This window comes from Leptosomus discolor, chromosome 14 (genome assembly GCF_034619465.1).
Source record: "Leptosomus discolor isolate bLepDis1 chromosome 14, bLepDis1.hap2, whole genome shotgun sequence".
Classification (NCBI taxonomy): Eukaryota; Metazoa; Chordata; class Aves; order Leptosomiformes; family Leptosomidae; genus Leptosomus; species Leptosomus discolor.
In genome coordinates, this window is record NC_141404.1 from 16,914,366 (window position 1) to 16,928,056 (window position 13,691).

The following is a 13,691-nucleotide window of genomic DNA, read 5'->3' on the forward strand; positions in this document are numbered from 1 at the left end:
AACAGGGCAGGAGCTAGCTGTCTGCATCCTCAAAATGGTTCCCTGCTCTATTTTTGCCAGTTCCCTTTTCCCTGCCAGAGTGCCCCGGAAACAGGTTTATTCTCATCTTTCCTTTTCTGCCGTGTTCTCTGAAGCAACTTGGAGAAATGCGATCCTGCTCTTGCAGTTACTTAATATCTCCCCTGGGGGAATTTCTGTCCTTTACAGAGCTCCTATCTTTGTGTAGGGGCTGGAATTTTTTTCTTTCCTATCAGTCTCTGAACAGCAGCACCTACAGAGAAAAGGCAGAGCCCTCTCAGAAAAGAGTTAAGTTTAAGAGGAAAAGATTCTGTAGGTTTTTACCATATGTGGAGTAACAGAGGGGAAATGGCCAGAAAGGAAAAGTGTCTATGGAACTGATGGTGGGAAAACTCCCCGCTCTGCCATTCCCCTGTGTTTTTGGGGGAAGACTGACATGAGTGGCTAGGCTTCCTATCCAAAACTAGAAAAAACCTGGTTTGCATTTTTATTCCTTTGCAGATGTAGGGGATTTTAATTGCATGTTCTGAGAGGCCATCCCTGTCTTTCCATAAGGAGATCTTGGCCTGATGGTTTCAAGTGGGCAATCTTGTGACTTACTATTTTAGCGCAAGTTTTGCTACAAATATTACTGTTCAGGTTTGCTGGGGCAGAGATGTGTTTTAATCTTTATTTCCTCGTGCGCGTGGAGATGCTGGGTTAACCACAAAATCCATATGTCCAGTTCAGGATGTGTTTCTATTACTCTGGGAGAATTAATCTGACTGTTAAATGTGCCTCATAGGAAGCCTTTTCTTCCCCCTCATTCTAGCTCTGGAGATTAAACAGCCAGTTCGGTCCCAGGGGCAAGGGCCCTGCCATACTGTGAGCTATCTGCTACCACCCAACCCTGTGTATCTTTGGGCTTAGGTTCATCCTGAGAACGAAGAGTGGACTTGCTTTGAACAGTCTGCATCTCTCGACATCAAGTCATTCTTTGGCTTTGAAAGCACAGTGGAAAAAATTGCCATGAAGCAGTACACTTCAAACATCAAGCGGGTAAGATGGGCTTCCTTCCCTTTGTGCCCTAAAAACCAAATATCAAACGCATGCTCTCAGTGTGCCTCTATTTTCTTTTCTGTAGAATAGACCCAGTATAGTTTTATACCCTTGCTTGTGTCTCTGAAATCACTCAGTAGGGCAAACGAAGAAAAAAGCCAGTGTGCAATGAGCAAAAAAAACATCTGCTTGCTGGAATGTGTCTGCAGGGAAGGGAGCAGGCTGTGCCAGAGGGGGATCGCAGTGGATGTTGTGGGTGCCAGGCTCCTCGGACACTGAGAACACTGTTCTCATGCAGGAAGAGAAAGTTCTGGGTGAAAATCAGCACCCTGTCTCTCCAGTAGCTCAGGCAGAAGCACTTCCTTTCAGTGGCCTTTTCCCCTGGGCTGCAGAGGAACACGGCAGCTAATCGATGGTTTGGGAGCAGGAGAGTGGAATACAAGTGTTTGAAAGGTAGCTGCATCCATAGCACCGGAATTCGCCTGGCCAGTGCTGTAACTCACTGTTTATATGGTGCCTTCATATGGAATTTTTTCCAGCAGGATCATGCAGATGGAAGGAGACAACTATTTCCCTTCCTTTATCTCTAACAGCGTTAGTCATCCGTCCTGAGGAAAAGTCTTCTGCACCTTGCTGGTCCTGGGGAGATGGGATTGTTTTTCCTAACGAGTGTTTTCCCGTCAGGGCAAGGAAGTGATTGAACACTACCTGAAGGAGTTGATCTCCCAAGGGATCACGTTCATCCCCCGCTGGACGCCTCCCCCAGTGTGCGGACAGAAGGCTGAGCGAACCCCGGCCGTTGGGCGCGATGCTGTTGACCTGCCGCTTGAGTCTGGGGCTCGTGGAGTCGCCAAAGAGCAAAGTGGCAGCTCCTGCCCTCCAGCAGAAGCTGTCAGCCCTGATGGTATGCAGTGTCCAGGCAGCAGCAGCTGCTGGCAGTCTGAATGCCCTGAGTATCACTGACTAATGAGTTTATTTTTGTTTGCTTGGCATCAGGTTTTTCTTCTGGGCTGTGGGTGGGGAGGAGGGAAAGTTATTTTCTTTCTTCAAGAAAAACACAAATAACAGAACTTTCCCCAAAACTGAGAAGCCAAGAAAAGCTGTGCAGGAGTATGTTTTTGTTTGAGCTTAGAAAAAAATAACTTTGGTTTTGAGCTGACCTTTAAGGTATTTTATACCCTAAATTGGAGAAACTCTGAGATATCTTGAGTACACTATAAATGAATTATAATGAGGTATTTCAGCGCTTTCAAAATTAATGTTCTTGGGGATTGGTTTGGATGTGTTTTGCCCATATATCAGGCCAAGACAAACTTGCAGAGTGCCTAATGCATTTTTCTCACAAAATGATTGAATTTGCCTTGTTGATCTCATGATATCTTCTAGACTAAATAAAATTCTTTTCTGATAAAAAGAAATAGGAGGGGCCTTTTTAATTTAGAGCTGTGGTATTAGAGGTAGTAGTTGTCATTCCTCAGAAAGAGAGACAGCACTTGTTTTGCTGAGTGTGACTAGGGAAAAACTTGAAATTTGGAACTATCAGTGATTCTGGTCTCACCAGACCTTCTCCGATAGCTTCTCTGTGTTGGAATCTGTCTGGAAGAAGGATTGAAATCCACAGAGGAGCTGACTTAAGAAATGTTCATGTGCTTTGAAATTAAAATTAATCTGAGAGTGGCAGATCCCATCTAGCAGAAAAGGAGAGTAGCTCTTATTATTCTGCTTATATTCATGTTTAGGAAGTGATTAGCTTCCCTGGGACTGCTCCCCAGCTTGCTAGCTCTGTGGGTTCGGTCGGGGCATAGCACTTATCAAAGGTAATTTCTGTATTATCAGTCAGCAGCAGCGTATCCTGTGGGTGTCCAGGCCTTATTCTGTAGCTCAAAAAAAACAGCTCCTGCCTGATGAAGAGCTAGCTCAGAAGTGGGCCTCCCAGCCCTCCTCCTCACATGCCTACTGGCCTGTGCTGCTCCCCTCTGGGTAGCACGTTGTCCTTGTTGGCATCTGCCCGTGAAGGCCTCGGCTGGCACATCTGCTCCTATCTCTGAATGCTGGCAGTCCCAGCCCCTTGTCCTTTGTCTCTGCTCGGGAGGGACCTTGAGCTGCTGGTATGCTCAGGGCTTCTCCTCGTGCCAAAAATCTCCCTTGCAGTCTGAAACTGTAGTGTTGTTCTCCCTTTCTCTCTGGTGTCTGTAAGCAGAATAACATTATAGTTTCCAGCTAGCTGCTTTGTAGGCTCTTGTCCTTGGAATTGTGTGTGAGATCTTTAGGACAACAGGGGATTTAAGTGCCCAGATCTTGGAGTGGTTAATGAGATGAGTGCCAGAGCTCAGGGTATTTCTTTTAAAGCTCCTGCTGGAGCAGTTCAGGGTTGAATATTAGTGTTCTAAGAGACAGGTGGAGTGATGTAGCTTTGAGACCTTATGTGCTGTCTGTCTCCTCATGCCCTAATCACGGTGAAAATATCACTCACTCGCTTCCCTCAGGCAGCTAAAATGAGGGCTTCTGCACTGTTCCGGTGTAAATCACAAGTAACCTGAGGTGTAGAAATGACTGCACATCTCCTTTCTGGCTATGCCGAGTCTCCTCTGAATTGGTTTTTTTTTTATTTCCCTCTTTCCAGCTGACAAATTGGATGCTGATTACATTGAGCGGTATCTGGGCCAGCTGACTCCGATGCAGGAGAGTTGTTTGATCCGCCTTCGCCAGTGGCTTCAGGAAACGCACAAAGGCAAGGTGGGTGGGTGAGCCGGAGAGCGCCCCTCTGCGAACTTGCCCGCGGCTGTTCTCACAGCTGGTGTGCCTTTGGCCCTCCAGTCAAACTCAGGGTCACGGATGATTCATGTGTTGAGACCCAATGGCTGTGGCAAGGTTGGGTAAAAGGCCTGTGTGACCTCGCAGCAGGATCCAACAGTACCACAGCCGGCGCCTGCAGTGCCCAGTTCAGTGCTGGAAAGGCCACTCGGTGGTTCCAAGCACAGAGCTTTTGCTGGTGTTCGGAGCAGGCATTGTCTGGGTCTTGGTTACCCAGACTGCTCTGTCTGGATGGGTTGTTTCCCAAGAGCTGCAGGGTGGGGTGGGAGAAACGGTTTGCTGCACTGGTGGTGCATCCCCTGTCCCTGGGCAAGGCCGCTCAGCAGAGGGGCAGCTGGTAGCACCGAGCTCTCAGACGCTGTGCGTCAGCAGTGTGCTGTGCACGTCACGTCACGTCACGCGGGTGGTGTAAGCTTGTACAGCCAAGGGCTGAATTCTTCTGGGGAGAATTCATTCTGGTCTTGTTTTAATCTCTTTTATCAAAACATGCTATTTCAAAACCACACAGGATTTGGGAAGTAAAGACAGTTGCACCTTATGGCGTGAGGTGCATTGTGTAAGCCCCTAAAATAGAGGAGCTGAGGGTGCTAGATTGGGGCAAGCACAGCTGGAGTTGGCCAGCTAGTATAGACAGAAACATTTTTGTCCCTGAAAAGCAGCATGGGTGCTGTGGGCTAGACGTACCTCTGCTGTAATGTTCAGCAGCTGCTTGGGTTCCCCCTGGTTGAGGGGGAGTCTCTATATCAGGCCAAGAAGGTAAGTGGTATGTGGCTGAGAAAAGAAAAGATCTAGGGGAGCTTGAATGCCTTAAAAGGGATCTAACTCGAGATTTCCTGATGAAGATGACTGGGTGGGAAGGAAGGAAGGACCAAGGATAGCAACAGGCAGACTAACGGGGTGGGCTGAGTAGCTAAACAGTGCTGAGGAAGAGGGGAGAACAGGAAAAAGATGGTTGGGGCAAGCGATCCCCTTGAAACCAGTGTACAGGTAGGTGAGGTTTCAGTGGTAACAGCTTCCTGGCCTAGAAGGCAACTGCTCAGTCAGCCATAGAGAATGGGTTAGGAGGTTCTCTGTGCTTGTGGGCTTTGGAAGATTTTAATTTTTTTTTTCTTTTAACTGGCCTTTCCAGAAGAGGCTGTTTGCAAAGAGCTTTGCCAGTACTTTCTACATGCCTTGCTGTGTCTTTGTCACAGCTGAGAACGAGCATGTCTCATCAAGTATAAGGAGTTTAAACATGATTTGTAAAGCCCTGTTTGTTCTTGGCAAAACTAATGTGTATCACCCATGTAGAAGTAAAATGTAACAAGGATTTAGTGCTATAGTTCTGTTATTGAACTTGTGAAGAAGTCCCCTCCTGTGCGTGTGGGTTTTGTTGGTACCTGTGAATGCAGATGGAGGAACAGTTGTTAGAAAACCGCAGGCTGAAGGTTTTGAAGAAGGGTATGTGTAAAGGTAGTGTGTGAGAGTCTCACAGCAGCTGATAAGCTCCAGAGGCTAACACCACTGCTGAATCTGTAAGAGCTGATAAATCCAGAACACTAAGCGTCTGCCCAATGCCACTGGTGTACAGTAGCATCGACACCAGGTTGTATAACTTGGACCCTGACCAAGAGCATGGTGGCTGCTAGGTTCAGGTAGAGGCTACAGGAATATATACACAACTGAGGGAGCAAAGTACCCCTTGAAAGACTGTCTGAACACCTGCAAGCTGCTGTCTTGTCACTGTGATGCTGTGCCTCTGAGTAAACAGCAGGGGCTGGCCTCCCAGCTGCCCAGGTAGTTGTGAGTGTGTGTGAGTGAACTGTGTGAATAGTTCCCTGCTAATAACAGCAGCTTAACTAATGAAACGGGCTCTGCTAAATCCTCTGATTCAATGTCCTGTCAGATAAAAGGTGCCTGACAACAAGCAGACACAAAGCAAAGGGCAGGGATCAATCCTCAGGTATGGTTATGCTCTGAAATACAGGACGTGAGGCTTTTCAGGTCTACAGTGACCTGTCTAGTAAAACAGTGTGGACTTGTGTGGTAGGAGATACCTCAGCTATTGGGTATCCAGTTGAAAACAAGCCCTAAAGGAGAGTATGACAGTGAGACTTTATCCATGCACGTGATCTGCAGGGATCTTGGTTTCAGGTGGAAGAAGCACGATCTAAATGTTCGCCTGCTTTGTTCTGTGGGTGGTTTTTTCCCCCTCTTCTAGTCAGAGGCCGGGGAATGGAAGCTGGAGAGGGTAAAAGTAACAGGACTTGAGCAAAAAGTGAAACCACCACCTCTTGGGATTCTTGGAGCTCTGTGAGCGTGTGCAAGCCCTGGTTCTTCCTGATAGCCGCTTGCTGCGTTGGGTACCTTGGCAAGGGACAGCCGACTGCCGAGCGCTCCCAGTGACGGCTGGGAGCTGCCCTGTGCCCTTTGTGTCGGCTTTTCCCCACAGGGTCTTGAACAAGTAGGAAGGCTGGTGCTGGCTGTTGAAACTTTATCCTGAACCCCCTTACTGCTGCAGGAGCTGTTGGCTTCCCTTGAAGGCCTGGCAGAACAGTATAAAACAGGAACTTGCTGTGTGTTACTTGAGTTTTCTCTGGAGAGGCTGTTACCTTGCTGTGACAGTCTCTTCTTTTAGTTGGGAGCGGGAATGTCCTTATTCCTCTGTCAAAAAATATTTGTAGACCTTTTGGAAAATGTCTCTTATTTTTGTGCTCTTCATCCTATTTCACTATCCGTTCCTTGTTCCTTCGAAAGCGGACATTATCCTTTAGAATCAGACTTATCGTTGCTTTAAAAATCTGAGTGGTTGAAAAGCCAAACTTCAAATGGTTTTGAGATGGCAGATACTTAAAGCCAGGAATCGATGGCCTTGCACTGTATCAAAGACTACACGTAGCTTCACTAGTAAATAGAAAACCAAGCTGAAATTGAAACTTTATTTTCTTCCATGTGGGAGTTACTGCTCTGGTTGGACACAGAGAAGACACTGATTCCACTATGGAATAAGTCCCCTCAGAGCTCCCTGCCTTGGGTCCAAGCAGAAGCGCTGAATTTGCCTCTTACCTGAAGCGATGTGCAACAGAGGTTTGAAGCGGGGAAAAGTAACAAAACGTTCCTGCAGCCATCCCTTCTGCCAGGTTTGGGAGATCCAGGGGCTGTCGTAGATGTTTGTGGGTTTTGTCTGTTGTCTTGTGAATAACAGCAAGAAATGCAGCAGAAATGCAAATGTAAATCATCTGATGGAAATTCTGCTGCCTTTAACCTTGCTACAATGCAGCAAATCTTGGTGGCGTTCTGAATACCTCCGAGATCCTGCTTGGGAAGGCTGCCCTTTTCCTTTCCGTGACACACACAGGCAGTGTTGGGATATGCTGAGCAGTGTTAATCTCCCGTCTCCTCTGCAGGTGCTTCTAGGCTTGGTTTTAGGCTGCCTGAACTCTACCTCTTTCTTTAGGAGGAATCAATTTTTAATATCTCTTGCAGCTTTATACCAGCCTGTGAAACTGAGATTGCTCGCAGCCTGAGGCTGCTGCTGGCTTCACTTTCTTCCCTGCCTTCTGTTTTCCTGAGCGTGTCAGTGAACAAACAAAAGCGCTTTGACTCCTGAACACGCGCTTTTTTGTGTTACAGCAGGGCTCCAATCGCTTGCCTTGTGCTAAGCACAGTGCGGATGCTCTGGAGGAGACTGTCCCTGCTTGACAGAACTTGAATGTTTAATGGAGACTTGATGTAGTGAATGAGGCCAAATGCTTTTGGGAGAGTTTAGGTGAAGGGACTGAGAAGAGAAATCAGCAGCTCATGCAGCTGTAATCCGGTTGGTTTTGCTGCTGACAGGCTTTTAGTCAAATTTGGCACTTCTGTGGGATCTGTCGGGTTTATTGTCAATTCCTGCTGTGTGCTGGCAAACTTCCTTTTGGGTTTGTTTTTTCAGCTAAAGGAACACAGGAGACTTGAAAGGAGGTTGAACTAAGCTGTTCTACAGACTGGGTTTGGGAAAGCTTTTGTGGCTGTGATGCTAGAATTACCGATAGAAAGTGTTGGGATGAGTGATAGAGGGAGGGTATATTGTAGTTTCATTCAACTTGTTTGTTTTGGTGAGAGATGGTGTGATGTGGCAGGGCAGGGAAGCCTGTGGAAGAACTTTCCTGTTCAGACACCACCGGGGATGCACGGTCAACAGCAAAGCAGAAGAGGGGCCTGCCCACGAGCTGGCACTGGTGCTAGTGGGTAATCATTCAGAGGCTGTGCAGTCGTGATCCCCCTCCAAACAGCATGTGCTTAACTGGCTTCTTGTGTTACCTGTGGGTGCTTTCTGTCCTTTGCTGACTTGCCCTGTGGGGAGGAACGCTCGCAGCTCGGGGCTTTCATACCTGTGTGTCCCTGTGGAGAGCTGGCTCAGGGAAACTCCAGCCAGCCCAGAGTCTGCTGGGGCTTCTGGCGGTCGGATCAGCGAGAGGCTTCTCACAGGCTGCAAGTTGGTCACTTCTGTGCTCCTAGCACCATCTGCTGCATTCAGCTGGATTAGTTAGGGAGGGAGAGAGAAGGCATGTAGGCTTGATATTTATTACCTTCGTTTTAAGAGGTTAAAAAATGGTGCGTGCTCTGCAGGCTTTATGGAACAGTGACGTATCAGTCTTGATCCTTGGGCTTTCTCTTCTTTCAGATCCCCAAAGATGAACATATCCTTCGGTTTCTGCGGGCTCGTGACTTCAATATTGACAAAGCTCGAGAAATGCTCTGTCAGTCTCTGTCTTGGCGAAAGCAGTACCAGGTGGATTACATCCTGCAGTCCTGGAGGCCCCCAGCCCTCTTAGACGAATACTACACTGGGGGATGGCATTATCAAGACAAAGGTTAGAAACTGCCCCTTACATTGACACTGCAGCATGGTTTGCGTGACAGGGCCTCAAAAGTAACCTGGGATTTTTGGAGGAAGCTGTATTGACACTTGAAAAGCTGACAAAGTAGTTCAGCACCTGTGAACAGCCATTCTGGTTTGCTGTGGTTTTGTTATTTTCTCTGCACAGATCAGGCAGGCTGGAGCAAGTGCAAAGCAGCATCTCTTTGATAAGGTTGCCTTTGGATGTAACTGTTATCCTCTTTGAATATTTAATGTGGCTTTTATAAAAGGTACTAGAGTGATAGTCTGGGAGACTAGAGTACTTCCCTCTTTAAACCCTTCTGTTTGTTTGAAGATGGGCGACCACTCTACATCCTGCGTCTTGGCCAGATGGACACAAAAGGTTTGGTGAAAGCTCTGGGAGAGGAGTCACTGCTGCGACATGTAAGTTGTACTTTCATTTTTCACCTGAGGAGCTCTGTTTCCTTTGGGCTGTTTAGAAGCCTTGGTACAGCGTGGCTGGAATCTGCCTGCCCGACACAAATAATTCCTGTGCTGTGTGAAAGCTGACTTAGCGCCTTTGGCGCGGCACAGCTTCTCTGTCTTCCTGCGGAGGCAGAAGTGAAACTTTTGTAATGGTATGAACGGAGCAGAAGATGTTTTCTGATATTTGCAGTTTAGCTGTAAAGGTTCCATGGCCTTTTCGTGCAGCTCCACTAATAACATTTGATCTTGATACTTACATTTCATCTTGAATTTTCAATATCTGCACCTTGTATGATCAGCACAACCTTTCAGTAGAAAAGCTGTTCTCTTTTATGTAGACTCATACTGTTTTGCACGCTTCAGGTTCTCCAGCTGGTGTATTTCTGTGTTTTCTGTATTTTTTAAAATAAGATCTCTGGGCTGTCCTGGCTTCTCAGCCATACTCAGACTAATCCTGGTCTGTGCTGTCTTTGATTTCAGGTTCTGTCAATTAATGAGGAAGGACAAAAGAGATGTGAGGAAAATACCAACGCCTTTGGCCGCCCCATCACGTTAGTATAGTTAGCTTTCTTGTATCCTTGCAGATGAGAAGAATGCTTCTGTTTCGGACAATATCCTTTAGCGTTAAACTGCAGACAGCAGCGTGTCTCTGTTACGCGCTGTTCCTGGCTTTGGGGTACCCATGCCTAGAGGATATAGTGAGTGGACATGAATGCAGATAAAATCTGCAGCTTCATATGAGAGCAAGTATTGGTCTGTCTTTATATCTTTCTCTGTCCCTCTTTGGGTAAATTTAATTTTGCTATCTTGGTGATTTTAATCCAGATCCATGAAACTATTTTTTAATATTTATACAGGAAACTGTCTGCCAGATTCCACTTTCATTTAAAATGTGTTTTTTTAATTATTTTTAGCAATAGGCCTGTGTACCTTCACCCTCTTCCACACTGACAGCTTATGGTCTTGCCTTTGGGGCTGGGTGCCTGGTTTACCTGGAAGCTCACTGGATTTGGGCTGTCTCCCTTGTGGGCTTCCCTAGATCCTGTACAGGCTGTGGTGTTGCTGACATAGTTTGTGGATCGTCAACAGAGCAGCCACTGTGCAGTGAAGTTTCTGACAGGTCTCTTTCTGTGTTTATTTTAGATCCTGGACGTGCCTGGTGGACTTGGAAGGGCTAAATATGAGGCATCTCTGGCGGCCTGGAGTTAAGGCCCTGCTTCGGATAATTGAGGTTGTAGAGGACAACTACCCTGAAACTCTGGGGAGACTGTTGATAGTGCGAGCACCCAGGGTTTTTCCTGTGCTCTGGACTCTGGTGGGTGAAATTTGGACTGCAGGATCATAAGCACTTGTGCATGTACAAACAGCTAAATCACCCAGTCGGCATCAGTCCTGCTTATTTAAAGAGTTAGGGAGGGAAAAGCTTCCCAGTATCTTGTGGCTGAACTCCTGAAGAGGCCACAGCATTGCCTCGGAGCAAGCCATAGCATGGCTGTAGCTCGTCTGACTCTAGTGGCTGTCGCCCACCAGGGCAGGGCAGGACGTCAGACCTGCACTGCAAATCCTCGTGCAGCGCTGGCAGCCCGAACTCGGTGGGTTTTCATGTTGATGGGAAAAGACAAGTATTTTTTAATGTCATGCTGGAGGACACTGAAGGGCAGAGTAATGAATATGGTTCTGCCTCGTGCCTGTTGACTGTTCTGGCGATGTAAGAACATGCGTGTTAAATTTCTTGTGAGGTTTATATGTGGTGCAGTGACTGCAAACTTGTTTTACATGAAGTAGAAAGTTGTGAGACGATACAGCAGGCTTCCCATTTGTTACCCCTTCCTTTGGGGAAGTGGGTCGGAGTTGTGAAGCTTTACAATACTGCTGGTCTGCATTCCTGCTGATGAGACCTTCTGGTCTAGAGCCTAAAGCACCCATGTAAGATGGTGTAAACAGTGTCTCTAACTTCACTCAGTGACAGTGATGTCTTCTGTCCACTTATTTCAGGTCAGTCCCTTTATCAATGAGAACACAAGGCAGAAATTCCTCATTTACAGTGGGAATAACTACCAGGGTCCAGGAGGGCTGGTGGACTACGTGGACAAAGGTGTGATCCCAGACTTCCTGGGAGGAGACTGCATGGTGAGTTTTCCTTCCTGTCGTGCGGGTGGAATCTGCAATGTGCAAGCTCCCTCGATTCCCTCCTCCTCGACACAGTGGCCTTCTGCTGCCTTCTGAAAACCTCTGTTCAACCTCTGTTCTGGCTGGGATACCCCTACTCTGTGCAAGGGAGACTTCACCCTGAAGTGGTGATGCTGCCCTGGAGAAGAGGCTAGAGGTCAGCTCTCTAATGGAGCTTAGATAAACCATTATGGCTCAAGTAAACTGAGTTCTGCCATGAAATCTTGTACCAGCTGCAGGCGTCATCCTCTGTGTCTGACAGCTGGCAAGTGCTCATGGTACAGATGACTTGGCGCTTTACCGCTAGATTAATGTGAACCATTCTCTTTGCCTCTTCCAGTGCACTGTCCCGGAAGGTGGGCTTGTTCCCAAGTCACTTTACCAAACAGAAGAAGAGCCAGAGACCTCGGATCACATCCGGCTGTGGACAGAAACGATCTATCATTCTGCAAGTGTCCTCAAAGGAGCTCCTCACGAGGTACAGACCAGAACTCAGTACTGAGCGCTGAGCTGGTGTCAGTGGTGTGTTTCTTTTAAGGCTGACTAGAACAATGAAGGGCTCCCGAAGCGTGAGCACAGAGCATGGGGTGGTTCAGAAGCAGCGTGCCTTTCTTGGGAAGGCTAATGCTAGCTAACAGCTACAAGTGTGGAAGTGAAGAACAGCCCTTTGAGAAGCAGTGTCTGATCTGCTGTAAGCTACACTCTTCTTCCTCCTCCTCAGGGAAATAAAGCTCCCTCCGTTTCCTTTCTGCTAGTACAGCTGCCACCCTCAGTGGTGTAGCTAGGACAGTAACGGTGGTGATAAAGAAGGTACATCCTGAGAACACCCTGATGGGGGTCATCAGAAAACAGAATGTCCAAAAATGAGCACTTGAGTGTCAGAACAGCTGACTGACTTCACCAATGATGAGTAACTCTGACATGGCCTGCTTACGTTCCTTAAAAGGCAGCAGGGCCTTTCGGAGGGTGTAGCTGCTCGCAAGGTGCTCTTTGCTGTGTCCTGCGTGCTTTGCTTCAGTTCCCTTGAGGTTTTCCTAGAGCAAGTAAATGATTTCAAGCAACTCTGATACAGGGAAGAGACGGGGTAAAAATGCCTGAGCAGAGGTACTGTGGCAGAAGACCAGCAATGGTCTGTATCCTCCTCAGGAACTGAGACCAATAGGTCTCGATTAACTGAAGGATTGTAGAGAAAAGCATGTTTGCAGAGCGGGGAGGAATGTGCTGGCTGCCACCTGAAGACCTGACTCTTTACAATGTGCTTGTTCTGCTCCCTTAGATAGTTGTGGAGATTCTGGAAGGGGAGTCCGTCATCACCTGGGACTTCGACATCCTGAAGGGAGATGTGGTGTTCAGCCTCTTTCACTCCAAACGAGCTCCTGAAACAAGTCATAAGGAAGCCACGTTACCCAGTACCTCTGCTGCTGGGGACAATACGCAGCTCATTGATAAGACGTGGGTCCTTGGGGTGGATTACAGCCGTATGGAATCTCCGCTGGTTTGCCGGGAAGGAGAGAGCATCCAGGTCAGATGTGTTTGGGTCCTGGCATGGCTCTGGGTCCTGGCAAACTCCAAAATGGTCTGGCAGTGGAGAGGGGAAGGAAACAGTTGCTGTGGTAATCATTGTCTGGATTCCCTGTGAAAGTGGCAGCTATTGCAGTCCTAATTGAGGCTGAGCCGTTGAAAAGAGTTTCAATAATCCATGGTAAAAAGCTAATTGAAAATAACCATTATTTTTTTACTAGCATTACAGAGGTGTGGCTCAGGCATGTGAAATAAGTGTATGGTGTATGCTCCCCAAAGCGGTCGGCTCAGTAGTTTCTTTTGACGTTGCCAAGTCATTCACCTGTTTTGTCAGACGCCGGGTAGTCACTTGATGGCACACTCTTTCTCTTCCAGGGATCTCATGTGACTCGCTGGCCTGGCTTTTACATTCTCCAGTGGAAAATGCATGGCCCTCTGCCCTGCTCTGGCACGAGCCTCCCTCGGGTGGATGATGTTCTTGCCTCTCTGCAAGTTTCCAGTCACAAGTGCAAGCTTATATACTACTATGAGGTGCTGGCATCCAAGGACTTCAGGTAGGAGATCTGCTGGGGAGGATTTACTGTACGACTTGCAGTAGATACACTCAATCCTCCCATTTGGCTTGAGTCAAACCTCCAGATTCCAATGACCCCCCCAGCATGTGTGTTTCGTTGACGCTAAGTTAGGTGGACACAAAGCTGGTGGCGTTTTGCCCAAAGAATCTCCTTTAGGGCTGTAGGTAATAAGGGACCCTTTGGTTTATATGTCCACCAGAGGAGTTTGTGCCTCAGTTCTTGCTTACAGCTACCTGAGGAGGGGGAGG

General features: G+C 47.6%; 1 protein-coding gene across 2 annotated transcripts in view; it reads left to right on the top strand.

The window, feature by feature from the left end:
• Nucleotides 1-13,691, top strand: part of SEC14L5 (SEC14 like lipid binding 5) — a 32,546-nt gene that overhangs the window by 17,171 nt on the left and 1,684 nt on the right. Inside the window, exons 4-14 of one of the 2 annotated variants that reach the window (XM_009961846.2) lie at nt 928-1,056; nt 1,741-1,969; nt 3,680-3,792; nt 8,516-8,705; nt 9,048-9,136; nt 9,659-9,729; nt 10,322-10,493; nt 11,174-11,308; nt 11,688-11,825; nt 12,624-12,869; nt 13,244-13,422. In XM_009961846.2, coding sequence (XP_009960148.1) covers nt 928-1,056; nt 1,741-1,969; nt 3,680-3,792; nt 8,516-8,705; nt 9,048-9,136; nt 9,659-9,729; nt 10,322-10,493; nt 11,174-11,308; nt 11,688-11,825; nt 12,624-12,869; nt 13,244-13,422 — 1,691 coding nt within the window. The remainder of the gene's footprint in view (nt 1-927; nt 1,057-1,740; nt 1,970-3,679; nt 3,793-8,515; nt 8,706-9,047; nt 9,137-9,658; nt 9,730-10,321; nt 10,494-11,173; nt 11,309-11,687; nt 11,826-12,623; nt 12,870-13,243; nt 13,423-13,691) is intronic. The other variant, XM_009961847.2, reaches the window with a different exon arrangement.